General features: G+C 36.4%; 7 protein-coding genes across 7 annotated transcripts; 6 read left to right on the top strand and 1 right to left on the bottom strand.

Moving 5' to 3' along the window:
* The first annotated feature begins 3,076 nt into the window (after window positions 1–3,076).
* Window positions 3,077–4,439, top strand: RHIMIDRAFT_280089 (uncharacterized protein). The gene is made up of 2 exons (XM_023612882.1): window positions 3,077–4,185; window positions 4,243–4,439. The coding sequence occupies exons 1-2, from the start codon at window positions 3,082–3,084 to the stop codon at window positions 4,249–4,251; spliced, it is 1,113 nt and encodes a 370-aa protein (XP_023467364.1). The 5' UTR covers window positions 3,077–3,081; the 3' UTR covers window positions 4,252–4,439.
* A 1,286-nt stretch (window positions 4,440–5,725) lies between these two features.
* Window positions 5,726–7,854, top strand: RHIMIDRAFT_280084 (uncharacterized protein). Its single transcript, XM_023612881.1, has 3 exons — window positions 5,726–6,410; window positions 6,466–7,014; window positions 7,074–7,854. The coding sequence occupies exons 1-3, from the start codon at window positions 5,949–5,951 to the stop codon at window positions 7,647–7,649; spliced, it is 1,587 nt and encodes a 528-aa protein (XP_023467363.1). The 5' UTR covers window positions 5,726–5,948; the 3' UTR covers window positions 7,650–7,854.
* A 1,876-nt stretch (window positions 7,855–9,730) lies between these two features.
* On the top strand, window positions 9,731–11,439 carry RHIMIDRAFT_305694 (uncharacterized protein; the record flags this gene model as incomplete). The annotated part of the gene is made up of 4 exons (XM_023614480.1): window positions 9,731–9,949; window positions 10,005–10,137; window positions 10,298–10,388; window positions 10,443–11,439. The coding sequence occupies 4 exons, from the start codon at window positions 9,731–9,733 to the stop codon at window positions 11,437–11,439; spliced, it is 1,440 nt and encodes a 479-aa protein (XP_023467362.1).
* A 2,268-nt stretch (window positions 11,440–13,707) lies between these two features.
* RHIMIDRAFT_280082 (uncharacterized protein) lies at window positions 13,708–14,684 on the top strand. The gene has a single exon (XM_023612880.1). It carries the CDS (start codon window positions 13,739–13,741, stop codon window positions 14,333–14,335), a length of 597 nt encoding a protein of 198 aa, XP_023467361.1. The 5' UTR covers window positions 13,708–13,738; the 3' UTR covers window positions 14,336–14,684.
* Window positions 14,530–15,680, top strand: RHIMIDRAFT_236707 (mitochondrial DNA replication protein YHM2; the record flags this gene model as incomplete). Its single annotated transcript, XM_023608623.1, has 5 exons — window positions 14,530–14,617; window positions 14,685–14,935; window positions 14,986–15,088; window positions 15,150–15,590; window positions 15,646–15,680. 5 exons carry the CDS (start codon window positions 14,530–14,532, stop codon window positions 15,678–15,680), a joined length of 918 nt encoding a protein of 305 aa, XP_023467360.1.
* Window positions 15,681–15,747: 67 nt separating this feature from the next.
* On the bottom strand, window positions 15,748–18,640 carry RHIMIDRAFT_236706 (uncharacterized protein; the record flags this gene model as incomplete). The annotated part of the gene is made up of 10 exons (XM_023608622.1): window positions 15,748–16,069; window positions 16,120–16,232; window positions 16,287–16,496; window positions 16,544–16,685; window positions 16,735–17,219; window positions 17,280–17,540; window positions 17,589–17,736; window positions 17,786–17,997; window positions 18,047–18,372; window positions 18,427–18,640. 10 exons carry the CDS (start codon window positions 18,638–18,640, stop codon window positions 15,748–15,750), a joined length of 2,433 nt encoding a protein of 810 aa, XP_023467359.1.
* Window positions 18,641–18,819: 179 nt separating this feature from the next.
* On the top strand, window positions 18,820–19,232 carry RHIMIDRAFT_123009 (uncharacterized protein). Its single transcript, XM_023605431.1, has 2 exons — window positions 18,820–19,072; window positions 19,132–19,232. The coding sequence occupies exon 1, from the start codon at window positions 18,877–18,879 to the stop codon at window positions 19,063–19,065; it is 189 nt and encodes a 62-aa protein (XP_023467358.1). The 5' UTR covers window positions 18,820–18,876; the 3' UTR covers window positions 19,066–19,072; window positions 19,132–19,232.

Genomic DNA, 19,232 nt, shown 5'->3' with positions numbered 1-19,232 from the left:
AAACCGAGCAAGAAGATCAATTGCAGATGTTATGTTACTGTCACCTGCTATTTCATAAAACCTAATCAGGTTACCACTAAGCTCCATAATAAGTATAATCATCTTATCGGAAGCTTTGATGATATTTATTTTTTTATCTCTATCGGATAATATGAAGTGAGGTATTGGTAGTAATTTTGCTATTACTATTAGTACTCGTGTAAATGTGTAAGAATAAAAGCAAAGAAGTGATGAGTCTCTGTTTTATTCTTTTATTAGAAATGAGAGGATGATTTTATAGCAAAAAGAAATTAGATTATCTTAAAAGAGGTCAGAGTACTAATTAAGGTACATGTAATTAAGTCAAATACAATCTTACACGTAAAGATTAGTGCTAGACATGGTCAAATACGACACAAAGGAAGTCATGTTGCAAAAGCTATGTGAAGGCTATGGCAGAAGAGATGGAAGCGCTGCGAGTTGGGTAAAGTTCATATATCTCCCTCTGTCATTCCTGACAAACGCCTTGCGAAACCTTTCAAGAATGCACAAGATCAAGCAGAGAATTTTCAACTGTATTCTTTGGATTTTGAAAAAGAATGCGCCTCTTGGCCATTTTTGATTCTGAGGCAGCCGCAAATATTGAATTTGAAATAGCCACATTACCAGATTCAGCATTTAAAAACTGCTTTGAATTTAAAAAAGCTACACAACAGGAGGGCCTATACCAACTAACTGAACATGCAAGTACGATGGAAGAGCTCTGCTTCAACAGCATCTTAACTTCAACTTTCCTTTAACACGGAAAGCCAGCAATGAAGAAGGTAACTGCTGAGCTGCATCTGATTGCCAACTCCCTCTCCCTTTTCTTGTTCCCTTTTTTCTCTGCACACGGCCGTTTGCAACTTGAGTAGGACTTCACTTCGTAGATATACAGTCTTTCCGGAAAGTAAACTCGCCTGTGATCGAAAATAAATGCATCCAATGGTGAGAACAAAATCCATGTTGTATGAAATGTAAATTCGCCGTTACCAAGAATATTTTCGTAGTACCAGCCTTGACATCCATGGATATACTGTATTTCCAAATTGAGATGTCGTATTGAAACCGTTGTAATGTTGTCAGAGTAATAACAAATACAAAAAGAATATAGCTCACTATCTCATTTGACAGTAATATTAACAGGTGGGCTGTCTTGGAGCTGAAACTAACCTAATATTAGAAATAGCCCTCTTTAGTCTCTTTGTAAAAGTTTAAATTCTTTATTCGTTTTTTGCATGAAATTAGAAGAACATGTAGTCATATTTGGCAATGTATATTCTTGAATGGTCACGAAGCAGATTGCTTCTATTTGACATGATTTCTTTGTCCTAGATACCCTATTTGAAAAAGAAAAACATATAAAAACTCATTTTAATTGAGTCCTTTTTTTTTTTTGCTTCTTTACAGCAGTTATCAAGTGTCCCTCTGAGTGTTCAAAGATTCACCAATCAAAACTAGTCTGTCCTCATGGTCCTTGCTCTGACTCGCTTGTCCCGCCCTCTTTGCTCTCTGGCGTGTATCTGGAACGTTCTCCAATAGTCTCTTCTGACGCCCTGGGTTCTCTCTGTCCTCCGTTCTTTTTTTTTTTGTTTAAACTTTCCTGGGTAGTTATCGCTACCCTCCCCAGAATGCACCTTGGTGGTAAGTAAAACTAATATTAGGATATGTACTCTAATGCTAACATACTCTTCTCTCTTTTTCTACATATACTCATTATCTCTCTCTCTCTTGATATAATGTCGTTTTATTCAAACGTATTTTTCTTTGTCGTCTTTTTACGTATATTGAACAAAAGAGGCAACGATCAGATATGGTATTTAACGTTAGCCATAATGATATCATAATAGGGATTGAATGTGGAGGAGTGAAAAAAAAAACTGACGTTTCAGAATCCTTGATAAGCAAAGCAAGCATCAGGGTTCTTGAAACGATGGAACGTCAGCTTCATCTTCGCCTGAAGCACGCATGTGACACGTTTGATTTAAGTCGCTATAATACTCTATACCTTATAATAAAGCATACATCTTACTTTCTTCTATCACATCTTATAAGAATGATTTATAATAATAAATACAGTAGCTACTTGTATAGCATTGGTAAATAATCAAATTGACCACATTAAATCATGCTGACAACATTCAATCTTCCCTATAAAACTAACACACGTCTTATTTTAATAATACTCCTCTCTTCTTTTTGATAATGAATGAAATTCGCAAGCTGTCGACTTAACTACCTTTTTACAATGACAAAGCTGAATACAACACATTCTTCAAAAATAACAACCAACTTCAATTTACCTTGAAAAAGCTTATGCAGATTACGACAAGGGAAAGCTTCCAGCTATTCGCTCCACATTGAAACATTATACGGAGGATATTAAGAAAGAATGCAAGCAAGTAACACCTGCCAGCGGACGACATTAGGCTGATTACAGGCGGTATTTACTGCAAATAGTGATATGATTATTTTTATTCGTCAATAACCGTATATTACAAAAAGGAGAAGGAACTTCCAGAACTTGTTCAAAATGAACATCCAGTCGAAACCATTTGTTGTGTTCACAACATACGAGACGCACAGCAACATGGAGATTGCGCTGGGTCTCCTATCAGGATTCAAGGTTGGAGATTGCCCAAATGACAATATCTTTTCTTTTTACAAGAGTACTAAACTGATATTATGTATTTTACTAAGCAAAAATGCTCCAGACGTTGACAAACGCAGATTATCATGATGATGACGATATCTGGTCATTGTACAAGAACTGGTTGCATCCAATGCCATCTAGATTCCTGCCCATTTACAAGGAACAACATTTAGAAACACGCTCATTTCCGTGATAGTCTCCCTTAAATTTTCTTCCATCTGAATGTCGTGAACAGGGAACGTCGAAATCAGTCAATATAGCTTTCAGGATTATAGATCATTTTCTAAGTCAAAGAATACATTAAAGTCTCTTTAATAGTTTTTTGAAAAGTGTCTATTAAAGTTATTCTAATAAAAAATGAATTCGTACAAGACCACTAAAATTTTTTAATCTTAAAACCCATTCCTTTCATGAATCGTTTCCAAGTCTATGCTCATCGTTGTCAAATACTTGAGAACATCCAGAAGCATACGGAAAAGAGTATAGGGCTAATATTGGACATTATAAAGGAAGATAAAGGGGCAGTAGAAGACGACGATTTTGATCTTTTGCACAAGATACTAAAGCATATACGTTCATGTGAGCATCAACAGTGTGCCCCTAAGCAGCTTGCTCAGGAAATTCGATCGTTTGTTCTATCACAACTTAGATATTATAAAAAGCCCAATTACCCACTATTAGTGTGCCTACTTGATTTGGTAAAGAACAACTCATTAGATGACACAGGATGGCTCATTGGCTTAGGCTGTACTCTGTGGTACGAGAATTCGATATATATAGTAAGGAAGGCCATGGAACTCTGTCTACGCGCGCAAGAAAAAATAGATAAAGCAGAATCAACACTCTTTACAAATGTAATCCAGTATATATCAAGCTGTCAACAACATATTACTGCCCAAGATATTACCCGCTTTCGATCATACGAATACACAGAGTTCTTTTATACTGAAGTAAATCGAGTGATGACATGTGATAGAGAATGCTTCAGATTGCTAGCTCAGATAGTTCTATCGCTTCTATCCAAGCTATCGAGTGGAGAAATGATTATGCAATTAGCAGACAAAGTGCAAGAGATTTACCACCTAAGCTCATCCGAATTCTTGCCTATTCTATTTGACATATGCTGTACCAATGACGACAGTACCACACAGTTACTTAATACAGTTCTTTTACTCTTCCAAGAGCATCCTTCTTCAGCAGAAGTTATCTTTGAACCGATCAATATAAATCCCCATATACTGTTTATATTTTTCATCCACCGCTGTGGAAATTCTCATGACATCTTGGTTGACCTACTACTAGAGAACGATTCTGGTTTCTTATCCTACTTTTACCATTATGTTGTGTACACTCAAAAAGATATAGAAGCATTCAAGTTGGCGCTCACAGATGAGACTGATATATATACCATACAGGCCATTTTGGCCAACACAATACGCGTACTTGAAGGTGGTGGATTTCCTTACAACACAAGGCCACTGGTCAAGAGATTGAATAGACTTGAAGAACAATTGGTACATTAAATAAAATCTGAAGCTTCCAAAATGTGTATTTTATTCTTTTATTTTCAGGCACTGTAAAAACCGGGAATACGTGTTTATAAATAAATAAAAACAAGCAAGATTTTATAATACTCCACAGTTGGCTTATTTTGAGCAGTGAAAGTTTTCTCAAGTGAATACGCTTTTAGCCATGATAGATATACGTGAAGCTTTGCGCATTATCTTCACAAAGCAATAAAATGCTGATCTATGCCAATTTAATGACGTCCAGACTTTTTTTTTTTAAAATCAATCAAAGCGTACCTTGAATATCCAGGTTCGTTTAGTGATAATCTAAGACACGCCACTATTTGTCAGTGACAACAGCAAGTGATCACAAAATCCAAACGATCACAGTATTCAAAAATATGTCATAGGATTGCTCAGCAGAAAAAAAAGAGAGGGATCAATTTGACTCAAAAATAAAAAGAGTGGACGAAGTCATGAGACAACAATAGCAGAAAGAGAAAAAGAGTAAGGTCTAAAGGGTTCTTTTATTAAGTGTTTTTGTCATACATGAATACATCAAATCGGTAATAGAATAAAGTCCGTGCTGTCTTAAAAAAAATTTAATTAGGGAAAAGTAAACACCCACATCAGTACCCTCATCTTGTATTATGTAAAATAGATGATCAAGCATCTATATGATAGTCATTGTAATAGCTCTAGCAACCAATATAATATCATTTAATATGATTTCTATAGCAACAGTAGCCATGGTGATGAGCTATACCTGTAACTCCTGTCATCCTTATTTAGCCTCTATTGTTTGTCCGGTTAAATAGGGTATATGTTTAGGAGTTGAAATAAAAAAGCGGGGAAACCCCTAGGGACAGCATAAGATTGGTGCGGCTATAAAAATTCTTTGAAATCGGATGATAATTTTCCCCATAGTTTATAATGTCTTATTTCGGACATCATTGTTGTATTCCACATGGAAGAACGTGTATTTGTAACCTTTTATTTAGGAAATTGAGATCAGCGCTAATTCAATGTTGAATATTTATAATCTTGTTAACAAAGAACAGAATAGGCACAATACAAACTTGTATTATATCGCAAATATATGTATATAATAACATTTGCGTATTTTCTCCTCTTTTATTGTGTATTGTTCTTTTATCTTCTATTTGTTCTTTTGGTTCATGTCCTACAATTTCATTCCTATCGGCCATTCACGGAACCATCGGAACACCAAAGTTGTGCTCGTTTCAAATACAAATTAGAGAATATCCTTGCTATATCAAGATTAAAATACCGCGATTTTAGAGTTAATTGAATTGTCAGTCATCATAGATTCCATATTTAACCTCAAAGTAAAACAAAGATTGCTCACTTTTCAAATAGACTCTACTCTTTACTTTTAGTTACACACACTGAAAAAAAATTCTACTAAAAATGATTCAAATTCCGTTTTATTTATTAAAATCCCGATTGAGCTCAACGATTATAATATAATGTAAAGAGATCCTTTCTTTTTTTACATAAAAAATTTTTCTTTTTATTTTTTTTCAAAGAAGTACACAACTCCCCTTTTGTCTTCTTTAACGACTATTAACATACGCCCTTAAATATTATTTAATTCGTTTTATTTTACATTGATTTATGATACAATTATATTTTGCAAACGAGATAATTGACATTCATTGATTTCAGTTTATCTCGTTCTTCCTAAAGATTATTATTATTACATTTACTATTATTAACTGCTACCCCCCAATTTCATATTTATTATAATGACATCCTTATCACCAACAACTCTTTTACTCGGAGATATCATCAGTTCTCCTTCAAAGGCTGAATCGATCCTGGAATCATTGACGGCTGAACAAATCATGATGATCGAGTCTACTATTCATCGCGTCAAACGTAGAAAGATGGACAAGTCAAAGGAAGTCAAAGCTTCTAATCACGCCTCCGCCATCGCAAATGCTCTAGCTGCTGCTATGGTCTCTGCTGCACTTCAAACGAAGACAAATGAAACCAAGGAGCCAACACCCTCGCCTCCGTCAACGGCGACAACCTCAACTACCACCACGACAACTCCTAGTGAACCCATCGCAGAAGTCAAGAATGGTGTGGAATGGGTCTCTTTTGTTTATTCTCACAACCGCACCCTTAAGCGCTACTCTATCAGAACAGATATTCAAAATGTCGCCTTGGATGCTGTCGATGAAAAATTTAAAGCTGAAAATTGTGTATGTAGATTTAAAAAAAATTTTTTTTACAATATACTCAAACCCTTTTTGTTAGGTTTATCCACGAGCTAATTTACCCAAGGAAACATACAAAGGCAACCGATGGGCATATGAAACAGAATGCAATGATTTGGGTTGGAAGTTGGCATGGTTAAATAAGGAGGAGATTGCAGGTAAACGTGGCTTGATTCAGCGTGCTGTCGATTCATACCGTAATCGATATCCAAGCATGCGATCTCGGCGCGTAGCACGTCAAGAAAAGCTGCTCAATGGCACTCTCCGTAAGCGAAAGAACAGAGAAGAGGACGAAGACCAAAGTCAACCAGCGACGACTACTCCCATTCATCCTCCTCAGACTCTTGAGGCTGCTATCGTCAAACCTTCGCATCAGCCCAAGACGATTGCAATCGATGATCTTGTCAACCACACCCGTTACAGAATTAAGATCAACATCGAAACGATTTCATTGGATGAAATTTCCTTAGAATTCAAGCGACAGAACTGTCCTTTCCCAAGAGCAATTCATGCAGATCCGGATTTGTATATCGGTGGACGTCAGAGATGGGTCCAAGACAATATGTTGAATGAGTTGAGCTGGAAATTGGTAAGTTGATCTTTTAGAAAGGAAGGAGAAGGATGGTTATCTGACCAGCTCTTTTGTAGGCTTATCTGAATCCTCGTATTCTCGCAGGCAAGAAAAACTTGCTTCAACGCGCCTTGGACGTATATCGAACCAAGTTCATGCCTTCACTTCAACCTCGCCGACAGTCAAGTCGCACTCCGCCTTCATTTGACAAGTCATCTGTAATGGTCGAAAAGAAGAAGAAGAAGAAGAGTCATGACTTGAGTAATTGCTTCTCGCTGGACGAAGAAGCGGTCAATAAGATGAGTTTGACACATTTGCCACGACAGTCTGATCAGGATCCAATGATCTCGCCTTCCTATGATGATGCTATGTATGCTGATGCTCGATTCTCTCCATTTGATGAATCATGTAATACAAGCAGTAGTAGCTCAAGCGTAGCCTGTACACCTAGTCCACCTGTAACGGCAGATATCCTCGGTTTTACCGATGTTTATGATTCTTTCATGCTACCACCCGTCAATGATACATTCTTGTTATTGGATAACGATACAAACATGGGAATTAAATGCTATGATCCACTTATGTCACCCTCTAGCCCAGAATTAGATAAACAAGACTTTTCAGCGTCTCATCTATTAGATCCTCTCTTTTAAAGAACACAAAAAAAAAAAACGACAAATACCTTTTGTAAATACTACCTATTTATCTCTCTCTTTACATTCTTTTCCTCCCTCCTCTTTACGCCTCCTCTTCTCCTCTTTTTACTTAAAAATTACATGCCTCATTTCAATTTTTTATATCTTTGATAGTTTTGTAATATTTTTTTTTGTTTGTATTCTGTATCTTAATAAAAATATGAAAATAGTGTTTAAAGTGTTACATGAATCCTTTTTTCCTTTTGGTATGACAAAAGTGTTCCTGAATGATTAAACAGATAATACTCTCTTTTTTAGTTAAATGATCAAAAAGCTAACATTGACCATTTCTTATTCACTTAAAACCTACCTTCCTTGTCTAACCAATCTGTTCATAACAGTCAGAAGCCATAACCCCTTAAAGAAGTGTCCAGAACAACGCATGATCAAGGTAAATATCTGCCACCGTTAATACGTTTGCGTACCGTACTCTTATCTACACTTTTACCCAATTATCGTATCTTTTAAAGGGTTCTTCAGTAGCCACTTTCTAAAAGCGTCTTTTTGCTTGTTGTATGCCAAAAATACAACTTTCTTTTTGTAATGAAGGCGAGTCGTATTGCATACGTTCTGCTGTATTTAGTGTTCTTTGCACTGTAGGGAATTTTAGCGAGGAATTCGAATTAAAAAAAATATGTATAAAACTACATAGATTATACACTCAGAAAAATGATGTTCACATTTCGCCTATATCCTTACTATAGCGATTATACTTTATACATTATATACAGCAATTAAATATAATAGATATTATGTTTAATAGCTTATGCTTTATTTATATACGTCATAATTGAAATTACACTTTAATTTGATATAACTGACTTTGTTCTTTTGGCAGTACGCTTACTTATATTTGAGTAGCAATTAGTCTACCTACTTCACTTCAATATAGTACACTTTATTCACAAATTATTCGCGCACTGATAAAAAAAGATAATCAGACAACAAATAATGATAAAAGAGAGCCCATCAGAAGCAAAAGAACGAGATATACAAAGAAATGTTTAGTAAGTCATTTATTTACATTGATATTAAATATTTGCACTATAAAGAAGAGAGCTTATAAGAGAAAATGAGAAACAAGAAAAGTGAGTAAACTTATAAAAGAGATTATTAATATCTTACCCGAAGTACATCATGGGTAAGGCTGGCGATAACCAGCCCGGAGAAAGAAGAGAAAAGAGAAAAAGAGAACAAGAGAGAGCCAAAAGAGAGAGCAAGAGAGAGTATGTGGATAGGAGCAAAGTTTGGTAAGAACCAAACTACCCACCAGCTAGCACCGGTACTGTTTTCAACTTTTGATCTGACTGTTTGGTCCAAGGAAGAAAAAGAAGTTAAGATCAGACTATTTAAATAAAGTCTCTAACAACTTTTCAGTTACATATTATAAGTGTTGACCACATTTATCTTCTTTCAAAAAGACAAAATTCACTGCTTTTTAAAAATAAAGAAAGGACTGATAATCAACTAAAGTGTGATTGTTATTGATCTTGTAATATGTGCGCATAATTTCTGAAAATGATGTATTTTAATTTTTACACCATTAGCTGAGCTTTCAAATATATTATACGTTCATCATTCAAGTCAATAAACAATAAACTTTTACTATTGAGGGGCTTCATTAAGCAAACTAAAGTTATATACAAGAATGATATGTCTCTAGCAAATACGGAACGCGACACACGAAAACTGGGTGTCTCTAGTAAAAACGGAGGGCGCGTAGCATTTCCCTTGAGAAGAAGAGGTCTTGCATCAGCAATGAAGGCGACACTGCAAGAAGAGTGAGCAATATGGGTCGTTGAGTTTGCTGGTCCTTTAGTAGGAAGTATGGGAGCAAGATGTGAAACCATTATAAAGGTAAAAGGAGGCTCAAATGAATATTAAAAGTTCCCCCTTTTTTCATGATCGCAAGTGTAACAAAGGGCTTAATTCCTATTGCGGGTCGTTTCAGCTTCCATGTTTGTGTATATTTGCGTTTTTTAGGCTTTTCTTTTACTTTTCTTTCATTTATTTTGCTAAATCATATTTCAATTTGTAAGATGTCTAACTACAAAGCTCCTTCCTTTTTAAGTATTCCAAATTATTTTAAAGTCAATGATATATCTCTTTGGTCACTTGATGACTATTGCAATCAGCTTGGTGAGGATATGAAAGGGGCGCCTTTGAGTGCTCACGAAAGAATGTACATCGATTATCTCAATTTGATCAAATCTGATGAAAATCTTCCGCGAATTATCAAATCCAAAATTGGCGCATTGGTAAATTAGCATAGCAACGTCTCTATTATATGAACGCTTATCATTACTGTTATAGATCAAAGGCAAGGAAAAGAATCATGAGACGAAGAACAGAAGCATCAATCAAGTAGACAATACAGAATCAAGAATTGTCTTAAATATCAACAACTCCAACAATACCAGTATTGGAAATTGTATTATTAGCAATCGTATGTATACTATTTATTTTCTTAAAAGATACTGAAACTAAGCACATATTGTGATAGATGCTGCGTCTGAAAAGAAAAGAAAGGCACTTCTTAAAATGACGTTGATATTTTTCACCTTTTTAGCTAACAAGTTGATTTCGATGATAGATCGATCATTTAGATGAAGACATATGCTGGCAAATAAATGATCAAGAAGACGTCTGGTCTGCATGGAAGCAATATCTTGAATCGCATTCAGGCCACGAATACTGGTAAACTGCCTCATATGCACTCTTGTTTTTGTTTAAAACTAACTCAACATTTAGCTTAGAGAAGGCCCATGTGATTGAATGTGGATATTCCATTAGCTGTAAGCCACACTATCCAGAAGACTTGTATCAGTTGTTTGGCGACAACAAGCAACAGGTGATCAAATCCCCCTTCAAGAAGTGTAGCTTGTTCTCAAGCGCCATGTTACAAGCATTGTCAACAGGGAGCAAAAGAGTGATCTTGAGGGCTCTTACTGATGACAGCCATCTTGACAAAGTCGATGAAGGTGACAAAGAAGCTGCCTTCGTGCATGGATATTTCGAATACATGTACAATTTTTATAAGAGCCCTTCTCTTGGCGACAATGAAGTTATATTCAATCATAAGCTGATTTGGCCATTGTTCGAAATGGCATGTAGTCACAGTTGTTTGAAGTTTATTCCAGGAGAAGTGCTTCTGTCTTCAACAGATGAGCCATACAATGCCGATGCTGTGGTGAAGTTTGAGAATATTGAAATTTGCCTCTTGGAGACATCAGGTCATTATGGCTTGAATGATAAAGGTCGCTTTGGCTATGATCATGTCAAGGGCGCATTTGGTGCTATTTCAATGATAAGACATGCTTACAAGAAGTACCAATATGCTACAAAAACAACAGCTCAAGAATTACGCGTATTTTTCATGCATGCCAAAGAAAAGAAGTTGAATCTTTGGTCTCTTGAATTTGTCTCCTTAAATGTGCAAATATTACAAAGAATTGCTGTGGCTGATATTCCAGAAACTGAGCACCACTCTGCCCAAATATTACACATGGGCAATTTTGCTTATAAACTTCAGACAGAAATAGCTTCCTCTGTTGATGTGTTGAAAAAAATGAGGAAAGAGCACAATGACTATATGATTTCAGCAGAGCTCAGCGACGAACATGAAGAAAGAGAAAGTCTGGCAAGCTTTGTTTCTAAATCTATACAAAAGCCAGTAAAAGGAAGTGGCTATGGCCTGCTTCTCCCTGAAGAGCTTGAAAAAAGCGAAGTTAAAACAACCTTTGTTTAAAATAAAAATTTAATTGTTTTAAAAACTTAGAATACTAGACTCCTTTTTTTGACTACATAATCTCTAATAGGCCCTTTTCTGTTGGGGCGAAGCAAGAATTTTCCATATCAGCACAAGTTCATTGATGTATGTGATTATAGTAAGTAGAAACACTAACTATCAATATAAAAAACAACTTCAACGAATAAAAAAAAATGGAAAAGCAAGTGTTTATTATATAAGTAGTTAGCATCATCGTCTGAAACGTAGCTTTCTTCATACAAAATGGAAGCAGCCTATAAAAAGAAAAAAAATTAGCTAAACATAGCCTAGCTAGAAGGTATCCAAAAGAAGCAATATCAACTGAAGAGACAGCCAGTGCAAAAGCAACAACAAGAGTAAACTCTTGTCACCGCAAGTGGAAGGCGCGGTCGACACTGGGAAGTGCGCAAGTCTCTAACAGTTAATCTGGACGGCTGAAAAACCTAAGCTTTCTAAAGTCCCTTGCTTAGTGAACAGCGTGGTCTCCTTGCGGGCAAGTCCAGTCTTCTATGGCATCTTCAACGCCAGAGACAATGTTAACTGAAGAGACAGCCAGTGCAAAAGCAACAACAAGAGTAAACTCTTGTCACCGCAAGTGGAAGGCGCGGTCGACACTGGGAAGTGCGCAAGTCTCTAACAGTTAATCTGGACGGCTGAAAAACCTAAGCTTTCTAAAGTCCCTTGCTTAGTGAACAGCGTGGTCTCCTTGCGGGCAAGTCCAGTCCTCTAGCAATGCCAAAAAGCAAAAAATAAAAATAAAAATAGAAGATACCTTCCTTTTGTTCATGCAAAGAAAGAAACCATTTTGAGAATCGAAAAAAAGAAAAAAAAGTAGCTGCCGAAAAAAAGGGAAGAGTCTTTTTTAAGAATGTATCACATGTGTTACCTATTTTTTTTTTAAGCTGCAGCACTCGTAATGACTGTCCAATTTATTAAGTAGAGATGTAGAGCTGAATTATGAAAGGGGTTAAAAGGGCTATAGAATAGTTAGAATAAAAGTGGATGACTAGAAATTATTCATTTTTCTTGGCTTGGTTTGTTTTGGTTTTTTGTTTTGTTAGGGATCACACATTCACAGACCGTCATTGAAGAAGCAGTTGTTGAATCAAAACGATAGATAAGACATAGTTAGTAATAAAAGGTATATTGTGGAATAATAACATTCATTGATAACCTAAATAGATTGCAGGACACAGACAACAATTTGAAGGGAAGAAAGGGAGATGGAGCATCCGATAAGGTATCTTAAAACCTTTGCAAATTTAAAGCTATTACACTTGAGCTGTGTCATAGTGTTAGATTTAATTCTTTTTTTAAAGGAGTTTTTTTCATGTTGTGTAAAACCGAATATAAAGCGTTGAATACATTACACGAGTAAGTGATCTTGGTTGTTCCCCACCCTCATCTTCCCTTTCTTGCTTCTGTTATGTTTTCCTGTCTCTCCCAAAAAGATGAAGATCGAAGGCTTGATAACAACCAAGATCACATCTTTCGAAGTATAATGTATAAATCTGTATATTTACGGATAAATTTGTATAAAACTGTATATTTGGACCAAAAATTTCCTATAGTGTTGGTAATGTTGGATACCATATTACATACGCTTGTTTATTGAAATAAATAGACAGGTTTCCCGAAATGAAAGGACGTTATTTTAATGCACTATTATTTTAGCAAAAAAAAGTGTATCCTAGTCCAGGTCATTGAAATAGAATAGGATTACTGTCATTCAAACGAGTTATCAAAAGATAGATCTACCAGTACATATAATGTACAAAGAGGATGACTGCCATTGGACGACACCAATCAATAAATTTGTGATCCATTTGTACACCTTTTATAGGTTTGATCTGCAGTTCGTGTTTGATTGTACATGATGATTTACAAGAGCCTAAAGAGTTACTACTATTACTGCTACTACTGATTTAAAGCATCCAGTGAAGTCTAAAGTAGAATGCATGACCTCTTTTCGGGTAGAATAAGCTACACGAATGCCCCATTACTGCCAATACTTGATTAAATCAAGACAGGTACAAGATTAAAGCCAAGGTTGTCACGAATGATGAGACTTTTTGATAAAAAAAAAAAGACAGCCACTGGACAAGTCATAAAGTATAGTTCACACGCATAAAAAGAAAAAAGGGTATACGACAGCAGGACAGTAGAAGGAGCAGCAGAAGCATCACATGCATAAAACGTCATTTTGTTATTTATTTTATTCAAATATGGTATTTCTTTTCTCTCTCTTTATTATTATTATTGTTGTTATTATTTCATTATGCTTAAAAAACTATTTCAATCAAAGAGAAGAAAGCAGTCTAATAAGCAAAAAGATAACCCAAAAGTGGCAATGGACCCCGCTTCATTAGCTATACTCGACAGGCACTTTTCCCCACTATCTTTTCAAGTAAAATCACCTTCCAGTGTACTCGATATCGTTGGATACCCACGGTTAACCGTCAGAAATGTTGTTACTCCTGATCAGAAACCAGCTCAGGAACAGGAACATGAAAAGACACTGCTGGAAGAACAAGATACATTAGATGAAATGACTCAGCTACATCAAAGGCTAGAAGAATTTGAGCGCGAACGAGACCTCTGGCATCGAAAATTACAAGAATATATGTTACGCGAAGAGCAACTTCGAAAAATAATACAAAACAATCAGATCCAAATTAATCAGCTAAGAAAAAGAGTCAGTTCGCACTCTTGGTCCGATGAGATCTACAATAGCAGAATGTATAATAATAGTGATGGTAGTGATAGTGACAATGATGACCCTAATGAGGAGGATTTATATTACTGCTATTACCCACTTAGACGCAGACACAGTTACTATTCTCCTTATCCCTACGCATACTATTATTATCAATAAATTATACCATTTTTTTTTGGCTCGAAATTGGGGATTGGGGATCAAGGCGGATCACCTTCCATAGGAGGAAGGTTCACCGCGGCCAGACCGTCACGGTGTTATAAATAAAGCAGCCAAGTTCCCTATTTTCCCTTTTCTTTTCTTTTTTATTTCTTATATTCACACACACACTTTCTTTTGAATACTTTATAAAGATGGCTCCTGTTGTTACTGCTCCCGTTGACCCTAATGCTCCTGTCGAAAAGAAACCTATTTCATTCAAGAACTTGCTTTTAGGTGCATGTAAGCTGAGTTATATAATTTGATTCTCCCTTCTCGGTGTTTACTCAATCACTTCATACTATTTTAGCACTCAATCTATTCGAAGTATCCACGTTGGGTCAACCATTCGAAGTCATCAAGACACAACTTGCTGCTAATCGCGGACAATCCTTAAAGACAGCCTTGTCTACTATTTACAGTCGTGGTGGCGTCTTTGGATTTTATCAAGGTCTCATCCCTTGGGCCTGGATTGAAGCTTCTACTAAGGGTGCAGTATTGTTGTTCACTGCCTCCGAGTTTGAATACCTTGCACGATCAGCTGGTGCATCTCCGTTTCTTGTAAGTTTGTGAATAGAGTACGCGATATCCTTGATATTTATGTTCAATAGGGAGGTATTGCTGGCGGTATGGGCGGTGGTATTGCGCAAGCATATACAACGATGGGATTTTGTACATTTATGAAAACAGTTGAGGTGACACGTCATAAATCCGGTAAGTGTTTTTTTAAGGTTTAGGGAGATAATTGGGAAGGGCTAAATCATGTGTATTTTAGGTGCCAAGGAATCAACATTTAAAATTGCTGCAGATATATTTAAAAAAGAAGGTATTGCAGGTATCAATAAAGGTGTGAATGCTGTGGCTGTTCGTCAATGTACCAACTGGGCATCACGATTTGGTATCACTCGTTTCACACAAGAGTCGATCATCAAGATGCGTTATGGAGAGGCACCTGATGCTCATACGCGTGCAACAGCAATTGACAAAGCCCTTGCATCTATTGTGGGTGGTGCATTATCTTGCTGGAATCAACCTATTGAAGTAATCCGAGTTGAAATGCAGAGTCAAGTCAAGGCAGCTGATAGACCTGAAAGGATGACAATTGCCAGTACAACCAGATACATTTACCAACACAATGGTATCAAGGGCTTCTATCGTGGTGTTTTACCCCGTGTCGGTCTTGGTATGTGGCAAACACTTTGTATGGTAGCATTAGGTAACTATTTATTATTTAAATACTTTTATGATCATTATTAACTAGTTTATAATAGGTGATTACTTCCGTGCTTTCTTTGGTACAAAATAGAGAAGCAAGAAGGAGAGCAATACATTTTTATATATTATAATACATAGATACCAGGTGTAATAATAAATTACATAATCGAACAATCTGTCATATCTTTTTGAACAGTTCTTTTGATCATTGGCCAATCACTTCTACAAGCAGCAAATTCAAATAAATCTTCTACTCTCATCAAACCATGATATCTTTCTAAGTCGTGTATAAGTGATTTAATATCGGATGCTGACTCTATAATGTACAGATTTGCTAAGGATTTCAATGCTAAAAAGTATGTCGTAATTTCCTTTTGTCGGAGTGAGAGTATGAAATCATAGTAGGCATTCATATCACTGATGTATCTAAATCCTCCTTGTTCATTGACTGTTTGAGATTTGAGGTGCTTACAAAGGATTCTTTAAATTGTTAATTTTCTCTCTCTCTTTTCTTTAACTAGTACACTCACTCAAAGAATCGCCTGCATATTTCATTAAAGAACAAGTCCATTGTCCCTTTTTCTGCTGCTCCCATTAGCGTAGATGTATTAGTTTTTAGACACAGGATAGTATCTTGGCATGCCTTATGATTTCACATGCTCGTGTCAGTTGCTTAGATAATATTATTTTTGTTTACCTTTGTTGGTCTTAAGTCAGGCATAACGTTGGGTGGCGGGTTATAGTCTTCTTTCTTTTGTTCATGAGTAAGGATCAATTCGACTTGAGATAAGAGCACTTGAATACCACGGTCCATGCCTTGTGCTACACAATCATCCAACAGCCTTTCGAATGCTTTCTTTTCCTTGTTCACATCATTCATAAAATCCAGTTTATCGATATGCTTGGTCTATGTGCACATGAATAAACAAGTTATAATAAATGTACACAACTTACAATTTCTTCATCATAATATAACTGAATCATCTGCTGAATGACATCCGCCACATGAACAAGCTCAAAAAACTCGGTCAACGGTGGAACATCTTCGCTTAGATTGTAAGGATTAGGTTTATACACAGATAAACGTGCAATGGCACTAGGAATCATGAGTATCTGTTTTTTTTAAAAAAAACATCGTGTTATACCTCTCGAATCCAGGTTGTATGTGAGTCGTACCGAGTATCTTCAACAATTGAATAAATATTTGTTCAAACGTTTTTTGGATATCACTCTTCATTCGCCCTGGAAATCCAATATCTATAAATTGCTCTACTCGTCTTTCTGATTCTTTATTGATGTGAATCAGCTGTAATGCTATTTCTAGTGATATGTAATCCTGAAGTGAATCTAACTCCTGTCTTGCAAACTCTAATTGAATCGTTGCTTCCTTGTTTTCAGAAATACTTGAACTTATGGATGGCGTTATAGATTCAGCAGAGGTTGTAGAGGATCGTTTATTGGTGGATGACTTTTGAAAAGGGGATACGATGGTTGTAGCTGCTGAGGAAACAAAGTCAACAGGCAGCGTGATCACTTTCTTGAACGCAGTTAGATAGTTTCTCTTGAATGTTTCACGTGACTGATTCGTGAGTCGCGCAGAAGCGTCAACAAATCTAGATGTTCTATTATTCTAATACAAAAAAAAAAAAAATATCAGCTTTATGTTATTCTCCCTCTTTTTAAAAATTACCCAGTCTTCAATGTATTTTCTGGTGACTTTTTCCGTAAACTGACTTTCCTCATAAAGATAATCATCCAAAAATGGTAAAAACAATTTAAACAATAAGTTCACTCCCCGCTCCTTTTCAATCTTTTGAGGGATATCTTCATCATTTGTCAGCACATCAATGACTTTTCTTGTCGAGTTCAGGACGACGGACATGGTCTTCAAGTAAATTTGTGTGCTTGCTTGTATCGCATTTCCTAGTAAATGAGCAACAAATTCCGCGACCTGTTGCTAGTTTGAAAACTGTCATACTTCTATAACTGTGTCCCTTACCACATCCTCAAACACTCTATCTGTAAACATGTAAAACATGTCCATCTTTTCAGGGAATATATCATGAATCAGCCTTGATTGCTGCTTGAGTTCGTCAGTAATGTACAACATCAGTTTCTTGAATGGTTCTAAATCATTTGGTGATTCCCTAAATTGATCTTTAGTTTATAATTGTAAGTACGATCAAATGGAATTACACAAAATTGTCTTCTGGTTTATATGGGCTGTCATAGAATAATGAGTGCTTTTGTATATAGGTCTGCATACAGATCGATCCACCATTCAATGCGATCAATGCATTTGCAAAGGTCCTCATGGTATCTGCGTCATGGGCATCATAGGCTGCTTCAAATTCATGGAGTGCTGCACTTTCGAAATATTGTGATAATGCGTCAACAGCTTCATTCAACTATAATGTCTGTAAGCATACTTGTGTTCCTTTTTTTTGTCATCATTACCTGCTTCCAATCATCTAATACATGACACTGACCGAACCCGACAAGCAAGTTGATAATCTGTCCACATACTTCTGGCTGGTTTCCAAAATCATGCAACACTTTGTTTGATTCCTTGTTATGGTCTCTTAGATCCACATAATAGGGTATGAGTAGCCTATAAAGCTCCTTAAATCGCTCTTTAGACAGTCCAGTCGATTTGGCTCTTGCACGAGTCTGGAAAGGATCGGTGGACATGCCTGGTATCAATGCACTAAGTGGTTTATTGTTGATGTATATCGTATTTTTGACGTCTATAAGCGAACCATTTTCCTTGGCACCGTTTGTCTCTATTGTAGACCACGCTGTCAGTATATCACTGATAGAGTGAGTGTTTCTATTACCTAGTATGTTGGAAAGGGCGCCAGTGTCATTCTTGAGCATAATGCGTAACTTTTCATCCCAAATTTCATCATCGTATACCAAGACTTTAAACCTTCTTGACACCAGTGCCACATTAGCGAGTGTTGGTACCGGCAAGTACTTGAATATTCTTAAAAGAACATCAGGTGGAACCAGCTTATTCTTTACAGTGGTTGCTTCATCGACTAGGCTCATTGCACACGAAGTAAAGGAAAAGAAAAAAGACAGAGCGGGAGGGGGCTGACCGTGTGTTAATATGCAAGAATTGTACTGAGAATAAAAATTAGGTTGTGTGATGTGGCTTAAGGCAAATACAGTGTTGTATACCTAGATTTCGTACCCTTTTAGTATATATACTTTGAATAAAACACTTACTTGTATATATCTAAACCCTGTTGGAGGAAACCGTGTTCTCGACGGCGATTTCTCTAATGAAAACCGAGGGTCTTCCTTCACCTCTCCAAATGGCCCAAGAGATATCGAGCATGTTTTTACTTGTATTTGTATCTCTGTTCCACAGTATATTGCAGATTTTGCAATCTAATATACTGTGGGACTTTTTATTATTCGAGAGCTTCTTTTGTTCTAGTCCCTTCTGTTTACAGTTGTTGCAAACCTAAATAGTTGATGAAACAAAACTGTCATTAAATAACATTGACTTTATCAGTCTGATTTCATAAGAATACCTTCGACGTTCGGAACTCATTTATGCCCACCAGGACATTCTTGTACTGCCTTGATCTCTGGAGGAGTTCCTTCTGTAGTATCCCCGTGACGCCGCTAACAT

The sequence above is a fragment of the Rhizopus microsporus genome, assembly GCF_002708625.1.
Source record: "Rhizopus microsporus ATCC 52813 unplaced genomic scaffold scaffold_6, whole genome shotgun sequence".
NCBI lineage: Eukaryota > Fungi > Mucoromycota > Mucoromycetes > Mucorales > Rhizopodaceae > Rhizopus > Rhizopus microsporus.
The sequence above is the reverse complement of the archived record's forward strand: the minus strand, read 5'-3'. Positions and strand labels throughout refer to the sequence as shown.